The sequence below is a fragment of the Colobus angolensis genome, unplaced genomic scaffold, assembly GCF_000951035.1.
Source record: "Colobus angolensis palliatus isolate OR3802 unplaced genomic scaffold, Cang.pa_1.0 Scaffold105, whole genome shotgun sequence".
Taxonomy (NCBI): domain Eukaryota; kingdom Metazoa; phylum Chordata; class Mammalia; order Primates; family Cercopithecidae; genus Colobus; species Colobus angolensis.
In genome coordinates this window covers 5,031,156-5,055,835 of record NW_012111475.1, presented here as the reverse complement: position 1 = coordinate 5,055,835, position 24,680 = coordinate 5,031,156, and the positions used below count along the sequence as shown (strand labels likewise).

The 24,680-nt window shown below is 41.4% G+C and overlaps 1 protein-coding gene across 1 annotated transcript in view; it reads left to right on the top strand.

Moving 5' to 3' along the window:
• Positions 1-24,680, top strand: part of ZFAND3 (zinc finger, AN1-type domain 3) — a 239,444-nt gene that overhangs the window by 181,488 nt on the left and 33,276 nt on the right. The window contains exon 5 of the mRNA XM_011944457.1: positions 20,517-20,684. Coding sequence (XP_011799847.1) covers positions 20,517-20,684 — 168 coding nt within the window. The remainder of the gene's footprint in view (positions 1-20,516; positions 20,685-24,680) is intronic.

Genomic DNA, 24,680 nt, shown 5'->3' with positions numbered 1-24,680 from the left:
CCCTGTTTTCCATTCAATTTTCCATTCAAGATGCTGAATACTTGCTAGGTCCCTTGGATCTGGAGACTGTGATAGCCTTCTTCAGTGCTGGAACTCTTTTATTTTCCCCTATCAACTTTGTTTTTTTTTTTGGGGGGGATGCTTGTGATTTAGATGTTGGAAGTGCTATTTTGATGATCTTTCTCTAATTCTTTTCTCAGAGTTTTCATTTCCTGTTTTCTGGATGATTCTGTTGACTTTGTTTTGTAACCCTTTTATTTCAACAGTCATATTTTGAGCTCACTTTTGTTTTCTGAAGATTTTTTTTTCATAGTGTCCTTTACCTATTTATGTATATAATAATTCCATAGTAATGTCTTCTAAGCATATTCATTAGCGGTTAGATTTGTCATTGTGCTCTTCTGTTTTCTGAATTACCAGTGATTACCTTGAGACCAGGTTTTCTGTTTATCTTGGTCTTCTTCATGCTCTGATTCTCCTCATTTACCTGGCAAAGCTTGGTTTTCTGTTGACTTTTAAGAAAGACGCCCTGGGTGAGTGGGGAAGATAGGACTGTTTTGGTTTTTGGGAGTCTCAGTCTATTCACCCAGTCTGGAGTGCAGTGGTGTGATCACCGCTCACTGCAGTCTTGACCTCCTGGGCTCAAACAGTCCTCCAACCTCAGACTCCTGAGTAGCTGGAACCACAGTCCTACAGCAGCACACCCAGTTAATTTTTAATTTTTTTTTTTTAAGAGACAGAGTCTCGCTTGTTGTCCAGGTTAGTCTTGAACTTTTGTTCAAGTGATTCTTCCACCTCTGCCTCTCAAAGTGCTAGAATTACAGGTGTGAGCCACCACACCCAGCCTAGGACTGTTTTCTACTATGTCTCTTTGTTAAGTGAGAATTTTAACTGGGGGTTCTGTGTGGGAAGGAGTGAGTATAGGTGTTAACTGGCAGAATTACTGGTAAGGAGGTTGAGAACCTGCTGTTAGGGTTTCAAATTCAAGAGGAGAATTCAACTGTAGGGGACCATAGAAACAGCTTTGCCTAGACAGATGATTCAGTTGCTTTGAAGAAGAGCTGTCTAGATTTTTGCCAGGTAAACATGGACTGGTTGCCAACACTGAGAGATAGGATTAGTAGAGTTCTTGTAAATATAGTTTCAGTGGATCCCCCTGCTTTCTGCCTTGCTGCTCCTTCTGCTTCTTCCTGTTCCTGCTGCTTCTGAGCCCAGAGCCTAGTAAGGATTTTCCTTGCATATAGTGGCTTGCAGCCACCAGGTTTCAGCCTCAACCTACTCTGGTTCTCTGTCAGTTTCTAGAAATGTGTTTAAAATCTCTTATTCATTGATTATGTTAAACGTACAATTATTTTTATGAAAGTTCTTCATGTTATTTTTGTGCTTTTATTTCAGTTGGGTCTGGGGAGGAATAAGGAAAACAGGAGTTTTCAGTTATTTCTCTGACACTAATAAATGTTATCTGGGATAAAATCAGGGCTGTGATTTCTGATTTAATCACTGGTGAAAGACGAAAGGGTAGCCTCAATGAAAATGAAGTGATTCTTAGGAAATCTGGAGGGGTGAGAATGTACCCAAGTTAAAGCCCCTGATCTTAAAGAGAAGGATGTGGAGGGTAATGGTTGAGAATGTGGGCTGTAAAGGTGGATTATGTGGGTTTACATTCCAGTGTTCCCTTTTACTAGCCTCATAACTGCAACAGTTATTGGACCTCTCTATCTTGGTCCCCCCCGTCCCCACCACCACCAAGTAATATAAAATGACTAATAGACCCAACTGGGCACGGTGGCTCACACCTGTAATCCCAACACTTTAGGAGGTCGAGGCAGGCAGATCACTTGCGGTCAGTGTTTCAAGACCAGCCTGGCCAACTTGGTAAAACCCCATCTCTACTAAAAATACAAAAATTAGTCTAGCATAGTGGTGTGTGTCTGTAATTCTAGCTACTTGTGAGGCTGAGGAAGGAGAATCACGTGAACCCATGAGGCAGAGGTTCCAGTGAGCCAGGATCATGCCATTGCACTCCAGCCTGGGTGACAGAGTGAGACTCTGTCTCAAAAAAAAAAAAAAAAAGACACAACCATAAAGTTATTATGAAGGAAGTGAGATAATTTATCTAAAGCGCCTCACCTAGCATGATGCCTGGCAAATGCTCAGTAGATAATAGAGATGTAGACAGATGGTACCTGACAATCTTGAATGAAATGAGACTGAAGAGAAAGTTGAGGCTCGAGTGTAGAGGAAAGTGAGAAAGAACTTAGAGATGGAATCCGAAGCTGGTAATAAGCACCTGAGGCCAGTCAGATTGGATAATGCAGATATGGAAAGGAAATAGAAGTCAGTGGAGATAGGGAAGGAGGGAGAGCCATAGCAGCCCTTGTTTGAACAGGTGAGGGCTGTGAATGACAGGAAGCTCAGAAAGCCCCTCTGTCCTTCCTTAAGAAAACTGAGAATTAGAATTGGGAATATCAGACTTCCTTTTTTGTTGTTTTTCTTTTTTCTTTTTTCTTTTTTCTTTTCTTTTTTTTTTTTTTGAGACGCAGTCTCACTGTGTTGCCCAGGCTGGAGTGCAGTGGCGTGATCTCGGCTCACTGCAACCTCTGCCTCCCAGGTTCAAGTGATTCTCCTGCCTCAACCTCCCGAGTAGCTGGGACTACAGGCACCTGCCACCACGCCCAGCTAATTTTTTGTATTTTCAGTAGACATGGGGTTTCACTGTGTTAGCCAGGATGGTCTCGATTTCCTGACCTCATGATCTGCCCGCCTTGGCCTCCCAAAGTGCTAGGATTACAGGCATGAGCCACCCGCCCAGGCCAGTATTGCCTATCTTAAACACAGTTAAAGTAAGTTCTCACTTAACATTGTTAATTGGTTCTTGGAAACTGCTACTTTAATACATACATATATACATATATATGGTTTTTGTTTGTGGTTTTGGTTTTGATAGAGATGGGGTTGCTCGGGCTAGTTTCAAACTCCTGATCTAGGCCTTGGAAGTTAAATATTTCTGTATGTATTGGTGGAAAGTAATTCTTGCAGATTTCACAAGCTTGCCTTTTAAAAACATAAATACTTCTATTTCCTGAGGTCTCTAAGCTTTTATACTTATAACTGAGAACTCCTTTCTAGGGCACATCACAATTTAGGGGCCACAGAGAGTTAATATAAGTTTCTTGTGATTAAAATCTGGGTAAGAAAGACTGGCTGTTGCATCCAAACCAACAACATGAGGAGATACCTTAGCCAATAAATTCACTGGTTTATGATTAAAAATCAGGCAGTTTAACCTTGGAGGCATTTTTGTCATGGAGGGCTTAATATTATGATTAGTTATCTGAACAGCCAAGTGCCTCTGTGGGTTCAGTTAACTGGCCTCCCACTCTGTATGTATAATTATTTCTAGTGCATACACATACTCTGCCATAAAATCTTACTTGGCCTTATGTGCCCCATCATTCTGAGTTCTCTGTTTCATTACCAGTATCCACACACAGAGTTTCAGAAAGCCATTACCAAATAGCAGAACCACAACTCAGAATTTTAAATAAACGACACCTCTGTTAGCTCGATAGGACAGGGGAATTAGTTACATGCTATGCATTTCCCACACCCATCCACCCTTTCAAAACTTACTAAAACTGTATACATATATAAGTAAGAAAATAGGGCTTTTAACTCAGATTGTGTTAATTTTTCTGTTACTTTAGCAAGGGGTAAAGAAAAAGACTATAGCAGACAATCTTTAAAATTTTTACCTTGAATATGGGTCCCAAGGTATATATGTATTTACTTGAAAAATGTACTGGTTGCTGCTGCTTTTTTTCTAGAGGAACTCTCTTCAAAGATAATGTTATTACATTACAGCTTGAATTATATGTCCAAATATGCAGATGGCTTTTAAAAGAAAGCTGTATGCAGGGAGAGAACTCATGTAGTACCATTTTGAATGAGAGGTGTTAGCTGTAGCAGAATTGTTTTCCAGCTTGGCATTAACTGATAATTCCTGTAACTGACAAGATTCAGCTCCACTTTTTCCTTGGCATCCTGTTGATAAACCTATTTCTTTTTTTCTTTTTTTTTGAAACGGAATCTCACTCTGTCGCCAGTCGCCAGGCTGGAGTGTAGTGGCATAACCTCGGCTCACTGCAACCTCCACCTCCCAGGTTCAAGTGATGCTTCTGCCTCAGCCTCCCAAGTAGCTGGGACTACAAGCGCATCCTACCACGCCAAACTAGTTTTTGTATTTTTAGTAGAGACGGAGTTTCACCATGTTGGCCAGGATGGTCTCAATCTCTTGACCTCGTGATCTGTCTGCCTCGGCCTCCCAAAGTTTTGGGATTACAGGCGTGAGCCACCACGCCCAACCAATAAACCTATTTCTAGAAGATTAAAATCGTATCTTAAGGTCTTGGTCATCATCCTTCCTAGAATAGCCATTGCAGTAATTAATGCAATGAAAAGTAAGTTCATATTGGTGTTGGAGGAAGTAAGGACCAAGAGATGACAAGCGAAAGTCTGTGAGTAATCACTGAAGTGTACCTACAGGTAAGTTTTGACTTCACTGCAAACCTGGAGAAGCATGAGTTCTGACCCTACTGTTGATTACCAACTACAGCTATGTTATCATGTACTTTCCCATCAGACCTAAGCAGTGTCAGCATTTCTGGGAAAGAATTCAGTAGGCACTCTAGCCACTTACCTCTAAAGATAGCTGCTCTGGAATATAGTTAGGGATTTTTCTTCTTTTAACATAATTTCAGACTTTAGAAGTTATAAGAATATTTCCTAAAATTCTTAGGTACCCCCCCAACCCAGATTTTCCTAATGTTAACGTTTTACACATTGGCCTTATCCCTTTCCCTCTTTGTGTCTGTCTGTATGCATGTATGTATGTGTATTATATCCATATCCCTGACCATTTGAGTAAGTTGCAGACATGACACCCTCTTATACCAAAACTTCAGTGTGTAATTCTTAAAATCAGGGAATTATTTTACACAGCTACAGTATAATTGTCAAAATTGCGAACTTAACACTGATATGTAGTTGATTTTTAATATGGTGGATCACAATGTGGACATCTTGATAAATAATAATTCTTTTAGTGAAGGTGGTTGAATTGAGGTTACATTGTTAGATAGTTGCTTCTCTCATGTTTCAAATACATACTAAAGACAATTTTCATAATAATGGTTTTTATGCAGAATTCCTTGCTTCTGAGTTTTCAGCATCTCATCTGGGTACTCTTTGTCACAATATACCAGAAGAAATCTAACTTTTGGTTCATTTAGCATCATATCACATGAGGTGCTGAAGTTATTTATAAGCTTAAGGATTTGTCTTGAAAGCAGTGAGTCAAAAGACTAAATTTTACCAAGGCGGGCAGATCACATGAGGTCAGGAGTTCGAAACCAGCCTGGCCAACATGGTGAAACCCCATCTCTACTAAAAACACAAAAATTACCTGGGCATGGTGGCAGGCACCTGTAATCCCAGCTACTTGGGAAGTTGAGGCAGGAAAATTGCTTGAACCTGGGAGGCGGAGGTTGCAGTGAGCCGAGATCGTGCCACTGCACTCCAGCCTGGCAACAGAGCGAGACTCCCTCTCAAAAAAACAAAACTAAACTAAATTTTGGGTGGAAGAAACTACATGATAGGTAGGGAGAGGAATTGAATTAAGCGGATGCTAAAAATAGTTTACAAACAAATCAGCTATTTAATTTTAGCATCTACTCAGTTATGCATTCAGGCTGATTTTTTTAAACAGCAAAATATAAACGTTCAAACATTTCCCCCTTACATTAAACCTGGAGCACATCCCACAGGATGACAGTCTCTCACTGCTAGATTACCATCATTAGCAGCTTGTCCTGTTACAGACATCATCTTCCTCCTTTCTTCTTTCTTCTTCCTTCTCATCTTCTTCTTCCTCCTTCTTCTCCTCTTTCTCCTCCTCCTCCTTCTCCTTTTTCTCCTCCTCCTCCTCCTCCTCCTTCCTCTTCTTCATTCATCATCTTCATATTATTGTCGAGTGCCAGTAGAGTACTGAACATAGCTGATTCTGCCCCCTCCCGGAAAGCTTGCATTATAAATCAGACAGGCAAAACATTTGGAAGATCAGAAACACCCACGAGTAGGGTACTTAGGCTTCATAGGGGTGGGATAATTTACATGAGAATATCTTGACTTTTTGTCTGTTTGTATGTTTTTAATAAAAATTCAGAAAGTTTACTTGAATTAGTGTCTCATTCATCTTTACCCATTTCCCCACCTCACCCCTACACTTACTGTTTCTCCATGAAGGAAATCTACTTTCAGTCTTTTTTTTTTTTTTTTTTTTGAGACGGAGTCTCGCTCTGTCGCCCGGGCTAGAGTGCAGTGGCCGGATCTCAGCTCACTGCAAGCTCCGCCTCCTGGGTTCACGCCATTCTCCTGCCTCAGCCTCCCGAGTAGCTGGGACTACAGGCGCCCGCCACCTCGCCCGGCTAGTTTTTTGTATTTTTTAGTAGAGACGGGGTTTCACTGGGTTAGCCAGGATGGTCTCGATCTCCTGACCTCGTGATCCGCCTGTCTCGGCCTCCCAAAGTGCTGGGATTACAGGCTTGAGCCACCGCGCCCAGCCTATTTTCAGTCTTTTTCGCGAAGGACCCGAGGCCAGATTAGGTTAACCCCTGGGCAAGTCATCTATACTTAGAGACCAAGGTGTTGAGATACAACATTATTTGAAGACTTCTGGCCTGTCTCTTCCCTCCAGACCTGTCCAAATATATGTCAACAGTAGGAGGAAGTGGCCACAGTTACAGGTACTATCCAGCTGCCCAAAAGTTGTATAATTTTATAAGGCAGAATTTAAATACCTCTAGGCTTCATGTAACTACAGAGTAGGCAGGAGACTTACTCTGTATTTTTGGAAAGTTTAACTTTTTTGTTTGTTTTTTTGAGGCAGAATCTTGCTCTGTCCCCCAGGCTGGAATGCAATGGTATGATCTCGGCTCACTGCAACCTCCGTCTCCTAGGTTCAAGCAGTTCTCCTGCCTCAGCCTCTGGAGTAGCTGGGACTACAGGCATGTGCCATCATGTCCAGCTAATTCTTGTATTTTTAGTAGAAATTGGGTTTCACCATGTTGGCCTGTCTGGTCTCAAACTCCTGACCTCAGGCTATCCACCTGCTGCGGCTTTCCAAAGTGCTGGGATTACAGGCATGAGCCACTACACCCGACTGGAAGTTTAACATCTAAATGAATGTTCTAAGAAAATGAAAACAGTATTGCCCATCTTAACACAGTTACAGTAAGTCCTCACTTAATGTTCTTGATTGATTCTTGGAAACTGTGACTTTAAGGGAAATGACAGCAGGTCCTTAGATAACATCATTTGGTTATGACGTTATGAGAAAAAATGTTGGCTTTGTTATGTGTCGTTTTCCTTAAAGTCACAGTTTCTAAGAGCCTGTCAGCAACATTGAGAACTAAACTGTATATGAAAATAAATCTGGAGATATATATACTTCATGGACTTCTCAAGTTTCTCTCTTTCAGCAGATGAAAAATCTTGGCTGATTTTGCTTTTCTGATAAATACTGGAAAAGATAGTAGAACTGAAGTTCTGTCTAGTCTTAACACTGTAAAAATCTTTGCATTCTCATGGTCATAGACTGACTGGCCAAAGAGCAGATTAAAATTAAGGGACTTGGGCATGTGGACTTTGAGAAGTAGATTTTTCTGTTAGGTTTTTCAGGTTTGCCTTACCTTAGAGTACTACCTTATTTGGTACTCCACTGATGCTATAAATGTAGTTTGTTTAAACATCAATGCATTGTAAGTGTTGAATTCCAAAATGCCCAAGCATGTTATAAAAAGGAAAGGTTATCTATTGAGGATCTTTTGTCAGTTACAATGAGAACTGAAAAATTGATGAGAAAAAAGTAATACAGTTGGACAGGCAGGAGAGGTCTTGCTAATATGGAGAAGCTAAAACAAGGAAATGGTGCTAGGCTACGTATCAGCCACAAAGAATGACTGCTGTTTTGCTAGCCTGATAGGTTCCACTGACCAGACACTTCTTTGAGGAATTTAGCTCCTGGTAATGCCCTTTTAGTAATTAGTGCAGTGGAAATGGCACTTAACAAGCAGGGATGGTGGCTGCAGTTTTTCAGATGAACCTGTCCTCATCTGTGCCTTTTTGGTAAAGAGACCTCGCATATGAGCTGTAGGAATACTCTCAGGGTGGTTGAGAAGAGGAAGCTTTGACTTCTGTCTGTGGGGCCCATATAAAGCTGAGAAAACATGTTTTGCCTTATCTGATTATTAAAAGCAATAAAATTTCAAATGAAAATACCTAGATTTTCTTGTGCTAATGGGGAGAAATTTTTTTTGTATCCTACAAGTAATCAGTAAAGAAACTTTTGTGGATGAAGTCTTTAAAAATAACATGCAAGTATGTAAATCCAAGATTAAGCCTAAGATATGACTGGTGGAATGATGTTGTATGTCAGAAAAGAAAATAATGAATAACTTAAGTACTATGACTACAATCCACAGAAATCCAGAGAGTCAGCAGGAGTGGAAAGAAAATCATGTGAGAAGTCTTATAAATCATATTCTAAGAGCAGAGGGCAAGTAGAATTATTCAACAGAGAAATATCCTAGATAAATTGATAATCATATTTGGACAAGAGGATTTTATGAAATAGAGGAGCTTGTTTTCATTCCTTTGTTTGCCCCAGGATCTGTCCCCTGCCCTCATCTTGGAGACAACTGGGTCTTTGTATATGCAGAAAGTAGCAGAAACTTGTCTTCGTAATAAGGTACTCTGATGGGAAAGCAGAAGTAGCATGTTTAAGTGTAGCAACTGTTGGAGACAGGATATATAGTAGTTAAGAGCAAGGACTCTAGGCCAGGCTACTCTTCACTTACTAGCTCTGTGACTGTGGGCAGTTCACTTAACCAGTGCCTCAGTTTCCTCATCTGTGAAATGCAGATAGTAGCTACCTCATAGCCTTGTTATAACACCAAAATGAGTTAATATATGTAAGAGCATTTAGAAAGTGCTGATAAAGAATATGTGTTTTGTGTTAGTGGTCATTATTGCAGTTACTAAGAAGCTTAACTTTAAGGAATCTCTTGTCATATCCACCTTCCATGATAAGTGGCCTTAAAAATAAGCTTGTACAAGTGCAGGCATGGTGGATCATGCCTATATTCTCAGCTACTCCAGAAGCTGAGGGGAGGATCGCTTGAGCCCAAGAGTTTGAGGCTGCCGTGACCTGTGATCATGCCACTGCACTCCAGCTCGGGTAACAGAGTAAGACTCAGTCTATTAAAAAAAAAATTTTTTTTAATGAGTTTGGACACATGGGTTATATACACACTGTATGATTCCATGTATATATTCACATATGTGACATTCTTGAAATGATAAAATTCTGGAAATGAAGAACAAATTAGTTTGTCCGAGGTTGCCAAGGATCAGTGGGGAAGGGAGGGAAGTAGACATGGCTATAAAGGGGCACTAAGAAGGATCCTTGTGGCAATGGGAATGTTGTGTGTCTTGATGGTGTCCATATCAGTATCTTGGTTGTGATGTTGTTCTAGAGTTCTGTGAGATGTTACCCTTGTGGAAAACTGGATGAAGGTGTGGGATCTCTCTGTATTATTTCTTATAACTACATGGGAACCTACAGTTACGTCAAAATAAAACATTTAATAATAAAAAGGAATTGGTCTCGGAAGATTCCTAATAGAGAAAAATTGGCAGTGAAAGCCATGTGTATATCTGAACCAACAGACCAATATTAGGTAAATAAGGCAAATAAACATCATGGAAGGAAAACCGAGCTGACCATTGACATTTTAGTGAGATGTTCATGGGCCCCCAAGAAAAAAGTGGAACCCTGTGGGTTCAGAGGGAGAGAGAAGACAGACAACAGCTTCATTTCACTGAAAACCCATCAAACTGGTGTTCTCTAAGGGCCTTTGCTTCCCGTACTATGAAATGTTCTATTTAATTGATGGTTTTTGGTAAAGAGAAGAAGGTAGATGAGTAGCAACTTAAATACAAATGACGTTCTTTTTTTTTTTTTTTTTGAGACAAAGTTTTGCTCTTGTTGCCCAGGCTGGAGTGCAGTGGTGCAATCTCGGGCTCACTGCAACCTCCACCTCCCAGGTTCAAGTGATTCTCCTGCCTCAGCCTCCCAAGTAGCTGGGATTATAGGCATGCACCACCATGCCTGGCTAACTTTGTATTTTTAGTAGAGATGGGGGTCTCCATGTTGGCCAGGCTGGTCTCGAACTCCTGACCTCAGGTGATCTGCCTGCCTCGGCCTCCCAAAGTGCTTTCATTACAGGTGTGAGCCACCACCCCTGGCCTACAAATGACATTCTTAAAGGCAGGCCTAAGAGAAAAAGAATATGGGGATGACAGGTATGAGCTAAAAATCATCTGTCTATATGCCTGTAAATATAGTAATTAAATCCAGAAGGTACCTTGTCTGACTTTTCTCTCATCTACTTCTTAAGCACCCCATCCGCCAGAGTTTATCACTTTAACTTTGTGTGTTCATAACACTCCCCTCATACCACTTACTGTGGCCCTAGTTGTATTTGTGTGTATGTGTATATATATGTGTATATCTTTCCTTCTGGATTGTGGCTCCTTTGAGGGAACAGCTCACTACTGTGCTTCGTTTTGATTTGTTAGTTCAAAGCCCGGTGTCTGTTGCACAGTAGGCACTTAAGAAATAATGAATGAGATATTGACTGTTGTCATGGCCCTGGACAGAGTAGATGTTAATCTAGAAGCCTATATAAATTAAACAGATCAAATAAACTGGTAATATTATTGCACTGAATGAAATTGTGGTTATTTTTACAAATGAACATTCCTAGCCTTTTCTTTATGTTTTTTAGTCTGGCAAATTTTTTCCTTAGGTTTAAAATAAGAATTTTAGAGAATTGAGTAATGCAGCTATGAAGAGATGTCTTATAGCAACTACTAACAGTAGTGTGGTGTCAGTCAGGAGGTAAAGGGCCATCAGAAAAAGACAAGGAGACCATTGGAAAGGAGATAATTGGAAGAATGACTTGTGTGGCCTGCTGGGTTCAATTTCAGTCACAGAGAATGCCATCAGACTAAAACAAATCATGATTGAAAGCACTAGTAACACGCTTATCTCTTAATGTTTGTGTAAGCATCTCCTCCTTGCCAAGGCACACATGAGCCATATTCTGATGTCCAGTATGTGAAAGAGGTGAAGTGGAGGCAGTTGAAGGAACAGTATTCTTCTCCCCAACTGCAAGGTGCAGTAGAAACTGGGTTGATTACACAGTACCTGTCCTTCACCTTCTTTACTTGTGCCAGTCCTCCAGCCATGCCGTGTGGGCTTGTCAGGTGCCTAATGGAAGTTTTACATTTCTGGTTCTGAATATGTAACAGAGAAGGTATACAATTAAATATTCCCTTCCTGCCAGGCACAGTGACTCACACGTGTAATCCCAGCACTTTGGGAGGCCGAGGTGGGCAGATTGTTTCAGGCCAGGAGTTTGAGACCAGCCTGGGCAATATGGCAGAACTCTGTCTCTACTAAAAATACAAAAAACTAGCCAGGCATGGTGCGTCACGCCTGTAGTCCCAGCTGCTCAAGAGGCTGAGGCAGGAAGATCACTTGAGCCCAGGAGGTTAAGTCTACAGTGACCCGTGATTGTGCCACTGCACTCTAGCCTGAATGAATAAGTAAATAACCACTTCCTGAAAAGTTACAGGATACCATTGATTGCTTGATTGATTGATGAGAGGAAAGAAAGAATAAATCCAGGTGGTGGTACATTCCACAGGAAAACTGAGAAGGATTGTAAAAAAAAAAAGGTTATGTTATTTGAATGAATGAACAAATAGTTTGAGGGACATACTGTTCTAAGTTTAAAAGAGACGTCGACGTAAGAGCTAAATGTAACACATGAAACTTGATTGGAAATGCCTTTAAAAACAATGAGGGTATTTCACTATACACTGAATATTAAATATTGTGTGACACTGGGGCATTCTTAATATTCTTAGGTATGATATTTTGGTTATGTAAAGAAATGCCCTTATTATTAGATATCTATGTATTCCAGGATGAAGTATTTTGATGTATGTAGCTTATTTTCAGACGGTTCTGGGAGGAAGAAAGTATAAATATGGAGGGGCGAGTGTATTAGGATTCTTCAGAGGGACAGAACCAATAGGATATATATATTTATAAAAGAGAGTTTATTAGGGGGAATTGGCTCACATGATTACAAGGGGAAGTTCCATGATAAGCCTTCCATACACCGGGGAAGAGAGAAGCCGATAGTGGCTCAGTTCAAGTCTGAAAGCCTCAACACAAGGGAAGCTGACAGTACACCCTTTAGTCTGCAGCCGAACTTGAGTCCCTGGGAAGCCACTGGTGCACCTCCAGAGTCTAGAGGCTGAAGATCCTGGAGTCTGATGTCCAAGGACAGGTGGACAGAAGCAAGCATCTGGCGTAGAAAGAAGAAAGAGGACCAGAAGGCCAGCAAACAGACTTGTCCCACCTTCTTCCTCCTGCTGTGTTCTGGCTGTGCTGGCAGCTGATTGGATGGTGCCTACCCACATTGAGGGTGGATCTTCCTCTCCCATTCCACCAACTTAAACGTCAGTTTCCTCTGGCAGACACATTCCAGAAACAATACTTTATTAGCCATCTAGGCATCCCTCAGTCCAATCAAGTTGACACCTAGTATTAACTATTAAAGTCAAGTTAAAGGAGTGGGATAAAACATTAATTGTTGAATCTGAATGGAGTGTACACAGGCGCTTAGTGTATTATTCATTCACCTTTTCTGTGTTTGAAATTTTTAAAATAAAAAGTTGGGTAAAGGCTAAATGCATTTTTCCTACAACTGGCAACAAACCAAGGGTGTTCTCTCTCAACACTCATATTCAGCATCATACCAGATATTCAGCATCATACCAGAAGAACTAGCCAGCCCAGGCAAGAAAAAAAATAGAAGGCATACAGATTAGAAAGAAGAGTTAGAGGGAGAACCTTGCCCTCGAAAACTGTTGGACTTGCTGCCGTGACTTTTTTTTTTTTGAGACAGAGTCTCGCTCTGTTGCCTAGGCTGGAGTGCAGTGACACAGTCTTGGCTCACTGTAACCTCCACCTCCCAGGTTCAAGCAATTCTCCTGCCTCAACCTGCTGAGTAGCTGGGACTACAGGTGTGTGCCACTACGCCTAGCTAATTTTTTTATTTTTAGTAGAGACGGGGTTTCACCATGTTGATTGGCCAGGATGATCTTGATCTCTTGACTTCGTGATCCACCCACCTCGGGCTCCCAAAGTGCTGGGATTACAGGCATGAGCCACCGCGCCCAGCCTGCTATGACTTTCGTTTAAGATTGTTCGATTTGATGGAGAGCTGCTCCCCCATGGCCCATTAGCTTCTCCTGCTTGATCTTTTGATGAATTCATAGTCACTTGTTTCTGGTATCATGATGTACCGCCAAAATCAGCTTCCAGGTTCCTGTGCACCAGAAATGGGAAGGGAAGATGGGCTGTGAGGAAGGGAAAAACCTAATTTCAGTCTTACAAACATACCTTTGGGGTTTGTGGGTACGCATCCCCTGAAGGGCATATGATAATTTTATCATGACTCCTGACTTCTGTGTGTTCTGCTGCTCTTTAAGCTGTCTTCCAGTCAAAAATGTCTCCACAGAAGCAGCTTCTACATTGCTATCTGGAGGACCAAAATCTGGTAGATGATAAGAGTTGGCCCCAAGAAGATTTCTGATGCCGTATGTTTTTTGAGCATACTAAGGATAAAGACCTCAAAGCTCAGGTGTACTCCCAAGATGGTCAGCCTTCCTAATCAGCCATTCCAGATCTCCCAATCTTGTGTTCCCAGGAGGAGAGGGAGACTAATGCCTAGGAATTATACTGCCTGGCAGTTTGTGAACAACTGACTTTTTAAATGTTTATGATCTAGGACATGGCATGCTAGGAGTATTTCAAGCTAGATTCATCTCCATATCGAATGAAGATGATGGCATTCTCCACAAAATTTTAATAATCAGCCTCTTGAACCTCATTCTCTGTCCACACAATGGCTTTTCAACAGATGTGTTACTCCACAATTATTTTAGAGTCATTAGGAACATTAAGAAAGGAAGGGAAAATTTCAGTCAAACGAGGTGGGAAAATTTTTTTAATGGGTAGCAAGGTGTTTTCTCTCCTAAAGTCTTTCATGACACACAGAGTAGAATGTCAGGAGAAGATGAATCTAATCCCAGCATATACCCTGAAAGTAAAGCATGAGGGGAAACACAGAGAGAAAGTACCTGTAAAACAAGTTTTTTTCAAGCCTCTTTTATCAGTTTTTCCAGTGAGAGTGTGGTATTTTTCGTGGACAAAGGTTTTACCAGCTTAAAGCTCCTTTTGAGTGGTCGAAGGAGAAACAGCAGTGATGTGTGAGGGTTTGTTAATTATTGCTCTTACTGATGTTTGCACAGGCTGTTGGGATCATAAATGTCAATCTGTCAAGAGACTGATAGGTTCTAAAAAAACTGATTGAGTACCTCAAAAGCTGTCATAGAGCCTGAGATTAAACTGATACGTCTTTCATAGAAGTAAGGGAAGGTGTGGGTGAAGGGAATAGCAGAAGGCTTTCTTCTCTTTGTTGCCACGTTGCTTCTCCCACTCTCCTATTCTGTATTGTGAGTGTTGGCTTGTACAGAGGCCTAAGAGCCTGCCTGCCTGAGATGTCAGGAAGCCACAGCCGTGGTTAGTGCACGGGGTGTGTGCAGGCTGCCAGCTGCAGGGTGACAGGAGATTAAGAGAGATTGAAATTCAGCTTTGACAGGCCTGACACAATTTATTTGGAAATTTTCATGAGAGAACATGAGTAATAAAGACAAGAACTGTGACAGTAAGGAACAAATGTGAATTTCTGCCAGAGACAAAACAGAATTTTAAAAGAAGTGGCTGTTTGTTGTCTCCAGTTAAGCTTTCCAGTTAAACTGTGTTCCTAATTGAAAGTCTTACCACTACTTTCTGAGATTGGCTAGGAAAGTACAATTAGAAGAATTCCTCTCTTCAGAAGATTCCATATATTTTAAATCACTGTACAGCCAGCCTACCATATCCATGAGTTCCACATCTGTGGATTCAACCAACCATACACTGAAAATATTTGGGAAAAAATGGATGATTGTGTCATACTGAACATGTAGATTTGTCATTATTCCCTAAATAACACAGTGTAACAACTATTTACATAGTGTTTATATTGTATTAGGGATTATAAGTAATCTAGAGAAGATTAAAGTACAGTTGACCCTTGAACAACATGGGTTTCAATTGTGCAGGTGGGTCCACTGTGCGCAGATGTCCTTCTGCCTCTGCCATCCCAGAAACTGCAAGACCAGCCCCCCACTCCTCCTTTGTCTCCTCCTCCTCAGCTACTCAGCATGAAGACCACAAGGATGAAGACTTTAATGATCCACTTTCACTTAAGAGAAACTGTGTTTTCTCTTCCATATGGTTTTCTTAATATTTTTTCTTCCTGTAGCTTACTTTATTGTAAGAATACAGTATGTAATACATAAAACATGCAAAATATGTGTTAATTGTCTGTGTATTATCAGTGAGACTTCTGGTCAGCAGGAGGCTATTACTAGCTAAGTTTTGAGAGAGGCAGAAGTTATATGAAAATTTTCAACTGTAACGGGGGGTCAGCACCCCAAACCCCATGTTGTTCAAGGGTCAGCTGTATACAGGAGGATTATGTAGCTTACATGCAAATACTATGCCATTTTATATAAGCTTCTTGAGCATTTGTGGAATTTGGTATCCTTGGGGAGTCCTGGAACCAATGTCCCTTGGATACCGAGAGACAGACTGTGCAGTACTTGTCTCTGTTGAAAATTAAGCAGCAGTTACTTTCACACCAAGAAAACTAAATAAACAAAATCCTTCTTAAGATTTTCCTTCCTTATTTAATCACATTATGATTCTTGATCAGACTTTACTTTGACTAGTTCTGATGTGATATCTTTCTCATTCTATTAAACATTGGCAGAGAAGGCAGGGGTCTGGTGACTACCAAGAAGTGTGAACATGGAATGGGGGAGTGGCCGCTCTCCATGGGTATATCCACACTAGATTATGTTCTCAAGAAGAAGCATACTGGAAAAAAAGAATGTGCTTTGTTGGCCGTTTATGAAGGACCTTAATTAGAAGTCACTGTTAACTCCTGGGGTGGGAATGGTTTCCAGCTTGGCACAGGAGTTCCTCCTGCTGCTAATGAGCATACTCCTTGCAAGGACTTGCTTCTTCTGACAGTTAAAGCTGCATGTAAGAGTTATTTCTCTTCACCTCTCTCTCCACATTTAACCGTTACTGCCCAAGTTCAGAGTGTGCAAGTAGACTGTTAGGTGTTTTCAGGAAATTGGCAGTGCTTCAGGGTAACAAGCAATGATACTTATGAGCAAAAGTAAATCATTAAAGTTTAATTTATTCAAATATGGGCAGTAGATGGTTCCTTTAATGTCAGCCATGTTTGGATCTTTTTTTTTTTTTTCCTGGTAGTCTTTTTCTAATTGACCTAAAACATAAATAAATAGTTGAATTATTTAATTCATTATCATGTCATTAGAACCCCTGCCCTGGACATCTGTTTCTCTTATTTAAGCAACTCGCCCCATGGCACAAAGGTTTCGTTAACTAATTAGCAGAGGAAATGTAAATTTCTTATGCAAGGAGGGTGATTCTCTAGATTACTATTTATTTCATTAGCTTCTCATTAAAAGTTGACTTGTGAGAAAATGCCAGAGAATGGTTTGCTTCTCCAAGAAATTACACAGACATAGTCACCCTGTTGGACAATAGCATGTGGAGGATAGCGAGCAGTTTGGGAAGCTTATTTACCCTCGTTCTTTGTGGGAGGGAGCATTAGAGAGCATCTAACAGATCTTCATCTAGGGAAGAGTAAGTGGGGATATTCCAGAGCTTCAAAGGTGTGGATCTCTTACTAGCTGGAATAGTTCCTTGATTCTAAAACATAGCACATTCTGTTAGACATTTTTTCTGCGTTGGTTTAGAATCATCTAGGACTGCTTCCTGGGGCCCAGACTTTTCTGTATACATGGATGCCTTTGGTCATAGACTTGTACAGATGCTTGGGCATTGATTGTCGGAGGACTGACTAGGGCTTAATGGTGTTCTTTTAGGATGACCAGTATATCATACCAGAAGCTGTGGCAGCATCAGAAACCTCCTTTAGGATTCATTGTTCAAGAATATTCCATGCCTACTGCCTACCAGAACAAATAACTCAGTGGTCTTTTTATTAATGTGGAATAGATCAAGGAAAATCTCAGCATGGGACCATGTAGACATTTCTTAGTGTTGCTGTTGAATGCCCATTGATCAGATAAGGTGGGGAATTAAGAGAAAAAGAGGTGAAAACTGCACAGGCCTCCTAACTTTGCAGGGCAGGGGTCGGGGGGACCCATCAAAGTGGGTTGTTTGGTGATGACTAATGATTATGATTATGTAAATATGAATTCTATTTCTCAGCCATAGGACTCATACATTAAAAAAAAAATTTCTTCACATGTCTAACTCCCTTACTTATTTGGACATAGTTAGCTTATGGATAACATTGCCACACTCAAATTCTTTTTGTCTTTTCTTTATTTTTTCTCCCAGTTTCATTGACACAGTGAAATTAAATTGTCTTCTCCTTGCAGCAAAGGTTTGTTTTAGAAATGGAGGTGGGTGCTTTGCAAATGGACAGCGTGTTTGACAGTTTGGGATAGATTCATGTAGAAAGAGCTCTAAATGTGAACTCTTCATTTTCAGACACAGAGGTGTGAAAGAAAGGGGCTCAGGGTCTGAGCAGTTCTCTGTTAGATTAGAGGTGTGCTGGCATTGTGCCAGGGCTCTCCAGATTTTGATCATATTAATAATGAAAAGGCCTCAGCTGCCTCCCCATCTTGTGCTGACACCTGCCTCCCAGTGGGAGTAACTTCCTGTAAGGATGCTTTGAATTTAGGACTTTGTCTCAGAAAAAAACATTTTTTGTTATAGTTTTTACTCTGGAATTTTCTCGTTACAAAAAAAAAGGTCTAAATAGGATTATTAATACAAATAGAGCCATTGCTGGTTTGTGTAAAAGGACATCCCCAGAGAGCAGTGTGGCTCATACAAGGTGAATTTCTTTCAGCTGACTGCTTTGTAATGATGTACATTTAAATTGTTGCTTGTTGCTCTTGTAGAAGAAGGGAGAGAGCCTGCCCTATCTGCGGCCACCTTAGTCACCACATTGACTGGGCCTAGGCCTAGACAGCTTTGCTCAGCAGAGCTGGGAAATAGGCTGAACTTACTTTCGGTTGTTTTCATCAGAGGTCTCATTTAGTTGGTTTGTATTGGGGCAAAATGTCATGTAGGACTGGAAGAATTAAATGAGATGAAAAATGAAGTCTGTAGTTGCTAAGAATGGTGCAGGGCCTCCATATGCCAGTACAGCACAGCAGGGCTCGGGGACTATGAGCAAACTACCAGCATCACCATCAGGGTCCACTGAACAATCTTGGGTGAAGTGCAGCATCTTCCTCACACACAGGGAGGCTAGGAAAGGGCATACAGACAGCCTTCACTAAAATACATCCTACAGGCTGTGGCTTCTCACTAGAAGAACATTTAAGTAGAACATTAAGTAGAACTTTAAGTAGAACATTAGGACTGCCTAGGAGACAAATTCATTCATTCAAGAAATATTTATTGAGCATAGGCATGGAGGGAACATCAGTGAACAAAGCAGGTGAAATTTCCTGCCCTCTTGGAGTTTATTTTCTTTTAGGGCATAATGTTAAAGATAAGTGCTGTGGAGGAATAAAAGACAGGGAAACAGAGGAGGGGAAGTGCTAAGAATGGGGATTCAATGATCTAGAAGTGATGATCGGGGAAGAAGCCTTCAGTGAAAATGTGACTTTGCAAAATAAAATTTAAAAGAAAATGTGACATTGGAGCAAATATATAAAAGAGATATAAAAAATGGCATATGCAGGGCCTTCATATGCCATTACAGTTCAGCAGGGCTGGGGAACTGTGAGCAAACTACCATCGGGGGCCTGGGTGATAAAAGAGATAAGATCCCATGTAGATCTGGGTGAAGATTGTTTCAAATAGAGGGAGAGAACGTACAAAGTCCCACAGGTAGGGGACAATAAGGAAGCTAGTGTAGATAATCAAAGGAAGGAAAGCAGCAGGAGCTGAGCGTGGGGCAAGTCATGCAGGATATTTGACAGTCTAAGTATCTGGACTTTTACTCTGACAAGAGGAGCTATTAGAGGGTTTTGAGCAGGGAAGTAACATGATTCTAACTTGATTTTTAACAGAGTCACTTGTCTGCTATATGGAGAATAGACTATAGAGAAAAGGGGGTGAGCAGAGAGACCAGTGAAGAGGCTCTTGTAGTAGGCTTGATGAGTTGGTAATGGCTTAGACCAAGGTGGGAGTGACAGAGGGGTGAGAAGGTGTAGCATCTGGATTATTTTGTGGAAAACTGTTTAGGAGACTCCCTTCTAGAGGTAATTTAGCACAAACAACTTTGGAACTTGGTAGGAGGTACGTCGTGGGTATGCAGGCAGCTATTTCAGGAGTACAGAGCCCCAAAGAGCTGCCCAGTTTGTTGAAGGCAAGGGTCATTTACAGCCTTGCCTGTGATAAGAACTTTATTGCATCTTAATTACTTTTTTGAGGTTATATAAGACACAGTTGTCACAGAGTACACCCCCCTCCACCTGCCATTTTTGCTCCACCTCAAGATGGGGTGCCCAGTGCTGCTGCTGCACTACCCCCAGTGGAGGTAATAGGGCAGCTTGCATGTGCACCAGCAGAGGTGCCCCTTCATTCATTCTGAATCAAATTGAACTACTTGTCAGTATTAGAGCCTGACTTTTGTGTCTTTAAGAGTAGAAACATGAGTAATTTTACTATAAAAGATTACAGATCACTCATCAAACACTGGCTTTGGGAATGGAATTGTGAAAGCATAGTGATACAGAGATAACATTAGACATAGTCCCATCTTTAAAGAATTACAGTCTACTTGAGGACAAGCAAATACCCAAGAAAAGATACCTAACCAATACAGGCAGCATCTAGGTCCCAGCAAGGGGATACAAAGACAGGACCCCATTTCTAGCTGAATGGTCTCTTCATAGAATCTCAGCTTTTTTTGAAAACAACAACATAGAACTGGTTTTTGTTGAGCCACCCGCACTCTCCTCTCCAGCTTAGGCCTAGCTGGTTAGAAGTCGGCACTAAAGGTACATGCTTGTCATGGATTGTGCAATATAAACCAAGCAAGTCAGAACTGGCTTTCATGGGTCTGATTCCTTCCTGGACAAGGGCAGTAGCCCGGTCAGGAGAATGCCTGGAAATACATTAATCAGCTGTGCTTGCCAGGCCAAGCACTAATCCTGATCCCCGAATATGTTGTTTTGGTCAGATTCACACTCTGAGAATGAGGCTTCACCAGTAAAACGGCCACGACTACTGGAGACTACGGAACGGTCCGAGGAAACCAGTCGATCTAAACAGAAGAGTCGACGTCGGTGCTTCCAGTGCCAAACCAAACTGGAGCTGGTGCAGCAGGAATTGGGATCGTGTCGCTGTGGTAAGCATCTCCCCCAGTGGCATGATGGAGACTATATCCTTAACACCTTGGCCCAGCTTTGGGAATTAAGTGGCTGAAGTCTTTTGTTCTGAGTACTGTAAGTTTTGGGGCTTGAGAAATCAGGAGTACGGGATGTTTGCCTCTAAACACCCTTTATTCTCACGCATGCAAAAAAGACAAAAACATCCCCCTGTTCTTATGCATATCTCCTTAGAGCTACATTTCACTGCTTAGTGCTTTCAGCTTCCCCCCATCACTTACTACTCTGGTTTCTTCTCACGACTTCAGAAGTTTACCAAACAAAATTCTGGAGTATGTACCATAAAATTCAGATGGTAAGTTAATTTTGAATGAACTTCTTACTATTTATGGAAGACTTTTTTCTCCATCTCCCTGTTAAATTAAGCTTTGATTAGAAAGTTTCCTTTGAACCTTAGTTCATCTAGTCAGTTAATACCTTGAAATTGCCTTTTTTTTTTTTTTCTGGGCTGAATTCATCCTTCTGCCTCTGCCTCACAAAGTGCTGGGATTACAGGCATGAGCCACCATATACCCAGTCGGAAATAGCTTTACAGTCACCTTTCCTTCCGTATTCTGTAGTGTAATACCTTTTAGAATTGCTGCCAGGGATGCCTACCTGCAGTGGAACAAAACTTAAGTCAGCCTTTTCTCTCTTCATAACCACATGTATCATGACACATAGGAATTAAATTGTGTAGCGGCATTATTTTAGGCTGATTTAGTTTCCTGTACTTTTGTTTATTCCCTGGTTTTAAAACATAATGTTATAAAATTGTTTGAGGACCAGTTCAGCTGTCATCAGGCTGACTGAGACCTGACTGTAGCCTCTGAGAATCCTGTTTCTTTCTTTCTGAGAAGTCAACTTTAGAAGCCCCCTTTCACTTCTGGGACAGCCGAAGATATCCTACAAGTACTATTGCTGACAGTCAGGACTAAATAGTTCACTCAGCAGTTATAAAGTAATAGTCACTGGAAGTTTCCTATCTCCTGAAGCGGCAGCCTTTGCTGCTACGGTTCCTCAATTATCTGCCCTATTGGAAATGGGAAGGAAGAGAGAGGATATTAGCTTTTCATAGAAACTAAGTCGAAACTCCTGTTCCTGTTATGACCAGATACCTGTTTGTTACACATTCTGGTGTATGTGTTACTCCACAAGATTAGAAGTGCATATTCAACTGCAGAAACCGGAACCAGCATGGGGAGTCTTAAATGTTACCAGATAAGGTTTTTAGGACATTTTGGTTATAGTGCTAAGCATTTTTGGGAAACCGTAAAGAAGGTTAGGATAGGTGGTGGGAACAGAGGCTGACAGCAGTTTTCAGACTTCCGTGTGTACATGCATGCAGTATGGCCCAGGTAAGTTCAGAACCTTATTATTAGGCTATTTCGATCAACCCTGCCAGACAATTTTAAATTCTTGGTGACATAAGGCAGGGACACTGTGGTTGGCTGAGGAAACTCTGGGCTCTGCTGGCTAACCAGCTTCACTCCACACTGAAGAGGCTGCTTCATCTTTTGTGATCTGCAGTTTCTTGCGTTGGTCTTCATGTGAACTCTCAGGGAATTTGAGCAGTTCAGTCTGTTACCAGTGTTGTGAGCCTACCTGATCATTTTAGCTGTTGCTTTTGTAACATAGGCCTTTGGTTGTCCCTCAGTTAGAATTGTGGGACGTTCCTGAACCATCTGTTCTTGTTTCTTCCTTGAAAGTAACTAAATCCTGGGTATTACACAGGATTTGCCATAGCGGATCAAGCAGTTGGTCTATCAAGTATGCTGTCTTGCCCCCGGCAGTGGCTAATGCTTCTTCTCCTTATCAGGCAAACAGGAGATTGCACAATTTAGCACTGAGATATAAAGATGTTGTAACCAGGTCTCCCAGTTTACCCTTCAGCTTTGACACAAGCTACCTAATCTCCTAAGGTCTTAGCATCCACCTGAAAAAAAAAAAAAAACGGTAATACATGTTAGATGACTTCACATTCACCCAAGTAAAGCCCACATATCTAATCTCTGGTAAATATAGATTACTCTGCCATATTCTTAACCTTTGTGGGCAGGAGGCTGAATTGCTAGATGTGTATTGGGTTTGTTGCAGTATGCATCCTTTTTAAATGTTCTGACATGTAGTTTCTGGGCTTGTACCCAATTCTGAGAGTCTGCTTATAGGGAGATTTGACTTTTTCTGTTGGAGAAGAAAGCCCTGAGCTTTCTGAAGTCTCAACAAGATGTAACTTTCCTAGAGACAGCTGGGCATTCAATTTGACCCACTGAGAGTATTACACTTATGTGCCCAGAAAAATTACTGAGTCAACTGCCACCCTTCAAAAGATAAGGGCAACAATGGGAACATGCCGTTAAAAAAGTCTGGGACTGTCTTTGACAAAGAGCTCTTGTGTTCCTCCTGCCTGCTTGGATCTCTCTAGGAAAGGGTGAGTTGTACAGGTATTTCCTTGAGGATGCATGGATGTTGGAGAGATGTTTAACTGCCCTGAAAGGTTTTAGTAGGGGGATAACACAGTAATTTACTACTGAAAGTGAAGACTCAGGAAGGTAGTTTGAACTCAAACAGAACACTTCTTCACTGCAGAAAATCTTTTTTTATATATATATTTGCAGTCTTTTCTTCCATTTGCCTTCCATTCTGTACAGGTTATTAACTGCTGACAAGAAATTCACATCTCATAAATAATGCTTAAGAGCCATTGCTATATAAATTGAATGTGTTATGAATTATGATGGGCCTTTTTGTAGCATTCGATGCCTAGAGCAGGAAGAACAGAGGATGTCATTTTCATTAATTTCTAATGAGGTGCCAATTAAAGGCAGGGAAGACCTCCAAAGGGAACAGTGGCCAAGCTCCCCTGAATCCTCTGCCCCAGGGCTGTCATCCAAACACTGCCAGTGAAGCCTTCTCTAAGAATTCCATTAAATTACAGTCTCATCGAGAGCACACACAGACACATTCGGCTTCCCTTTGATTTTCAAAAGAGCAATTTGTAAGGCGAGTTCTGAGCCTTCTTACATAGGGAACAGCTAGAGGTGATAGGAATTGTTAATTGCCAAGACACTCCATGGGCTTTCAATAAGGAGGAATTTTGAAGAGGAATTCTCCTATGCTTCACTGTGACTAGATAACCTTTAAATCAACAATACCAAAATAATACCCTTTTCCTTTGAAATCTTTCAGGTGCCAATTAGAAAAGGCATGTGGTTACGAGGTTGGGATGATATCCTGCATCTTAGAGCATCTTCAGTAGTTTAACTTCTCAAGATAGAAAACAAGTGCCTGAAAATGGATCTATTTGTTTCATTTTCTACCCAGTAGGCAAATTGATCCGCTCATTCTCATTGCAGGAGTCTTGTCTCCTGAATTGCCACCTAGAGGATGTTCTTCTGAAATCTGGCCATCTTCATCAAATCTGGGTCACAGCCACAAGAATGCCATCTTCTCTGAGCAGATCTTGCATGATACACGTAGCTTGGCTTCCTTTTTGGGGGGGGGTGGGGGGTAACAGAGTCGCCTAGGCTGGAGTGCAGTGGCGTGATCTCAGCTCGCTGCAACCTCTGCCTCCCAGGTTCAAGCAATTCTCCTGCTTCAGCCTCCCGAGTAGCTGGGACTACAGGTGCACGCTACCACACCTGGCTAATTTTTGATATTTTAGTAGAGATGGGGTTTCACCGTGTTGCCCAGGTGGTCTTGGACTCCTGAGCTCAGGCAACCCACCTGCCTCGGCCTCCCAAAGTGTTAGGATTACAGGTATGAGCCACCACCCCTAGCCTTCTTGGCTTCTTAATCACTGTGCAATGCTTGCTAGAACTGCAGAACTAATTTTTAAATACCAGTTGAAGAGTGTGTGTAAGTTTTAACATATTTTCTTTTTTTTTTTTTTTTTTAAGACGGAGTCTCGCTCTGCTGCCCAGGCTGGAGTGCAGTGGCTGGATCTCAGCTCACTGCAAGCTCCGCCTCCCGGGTTC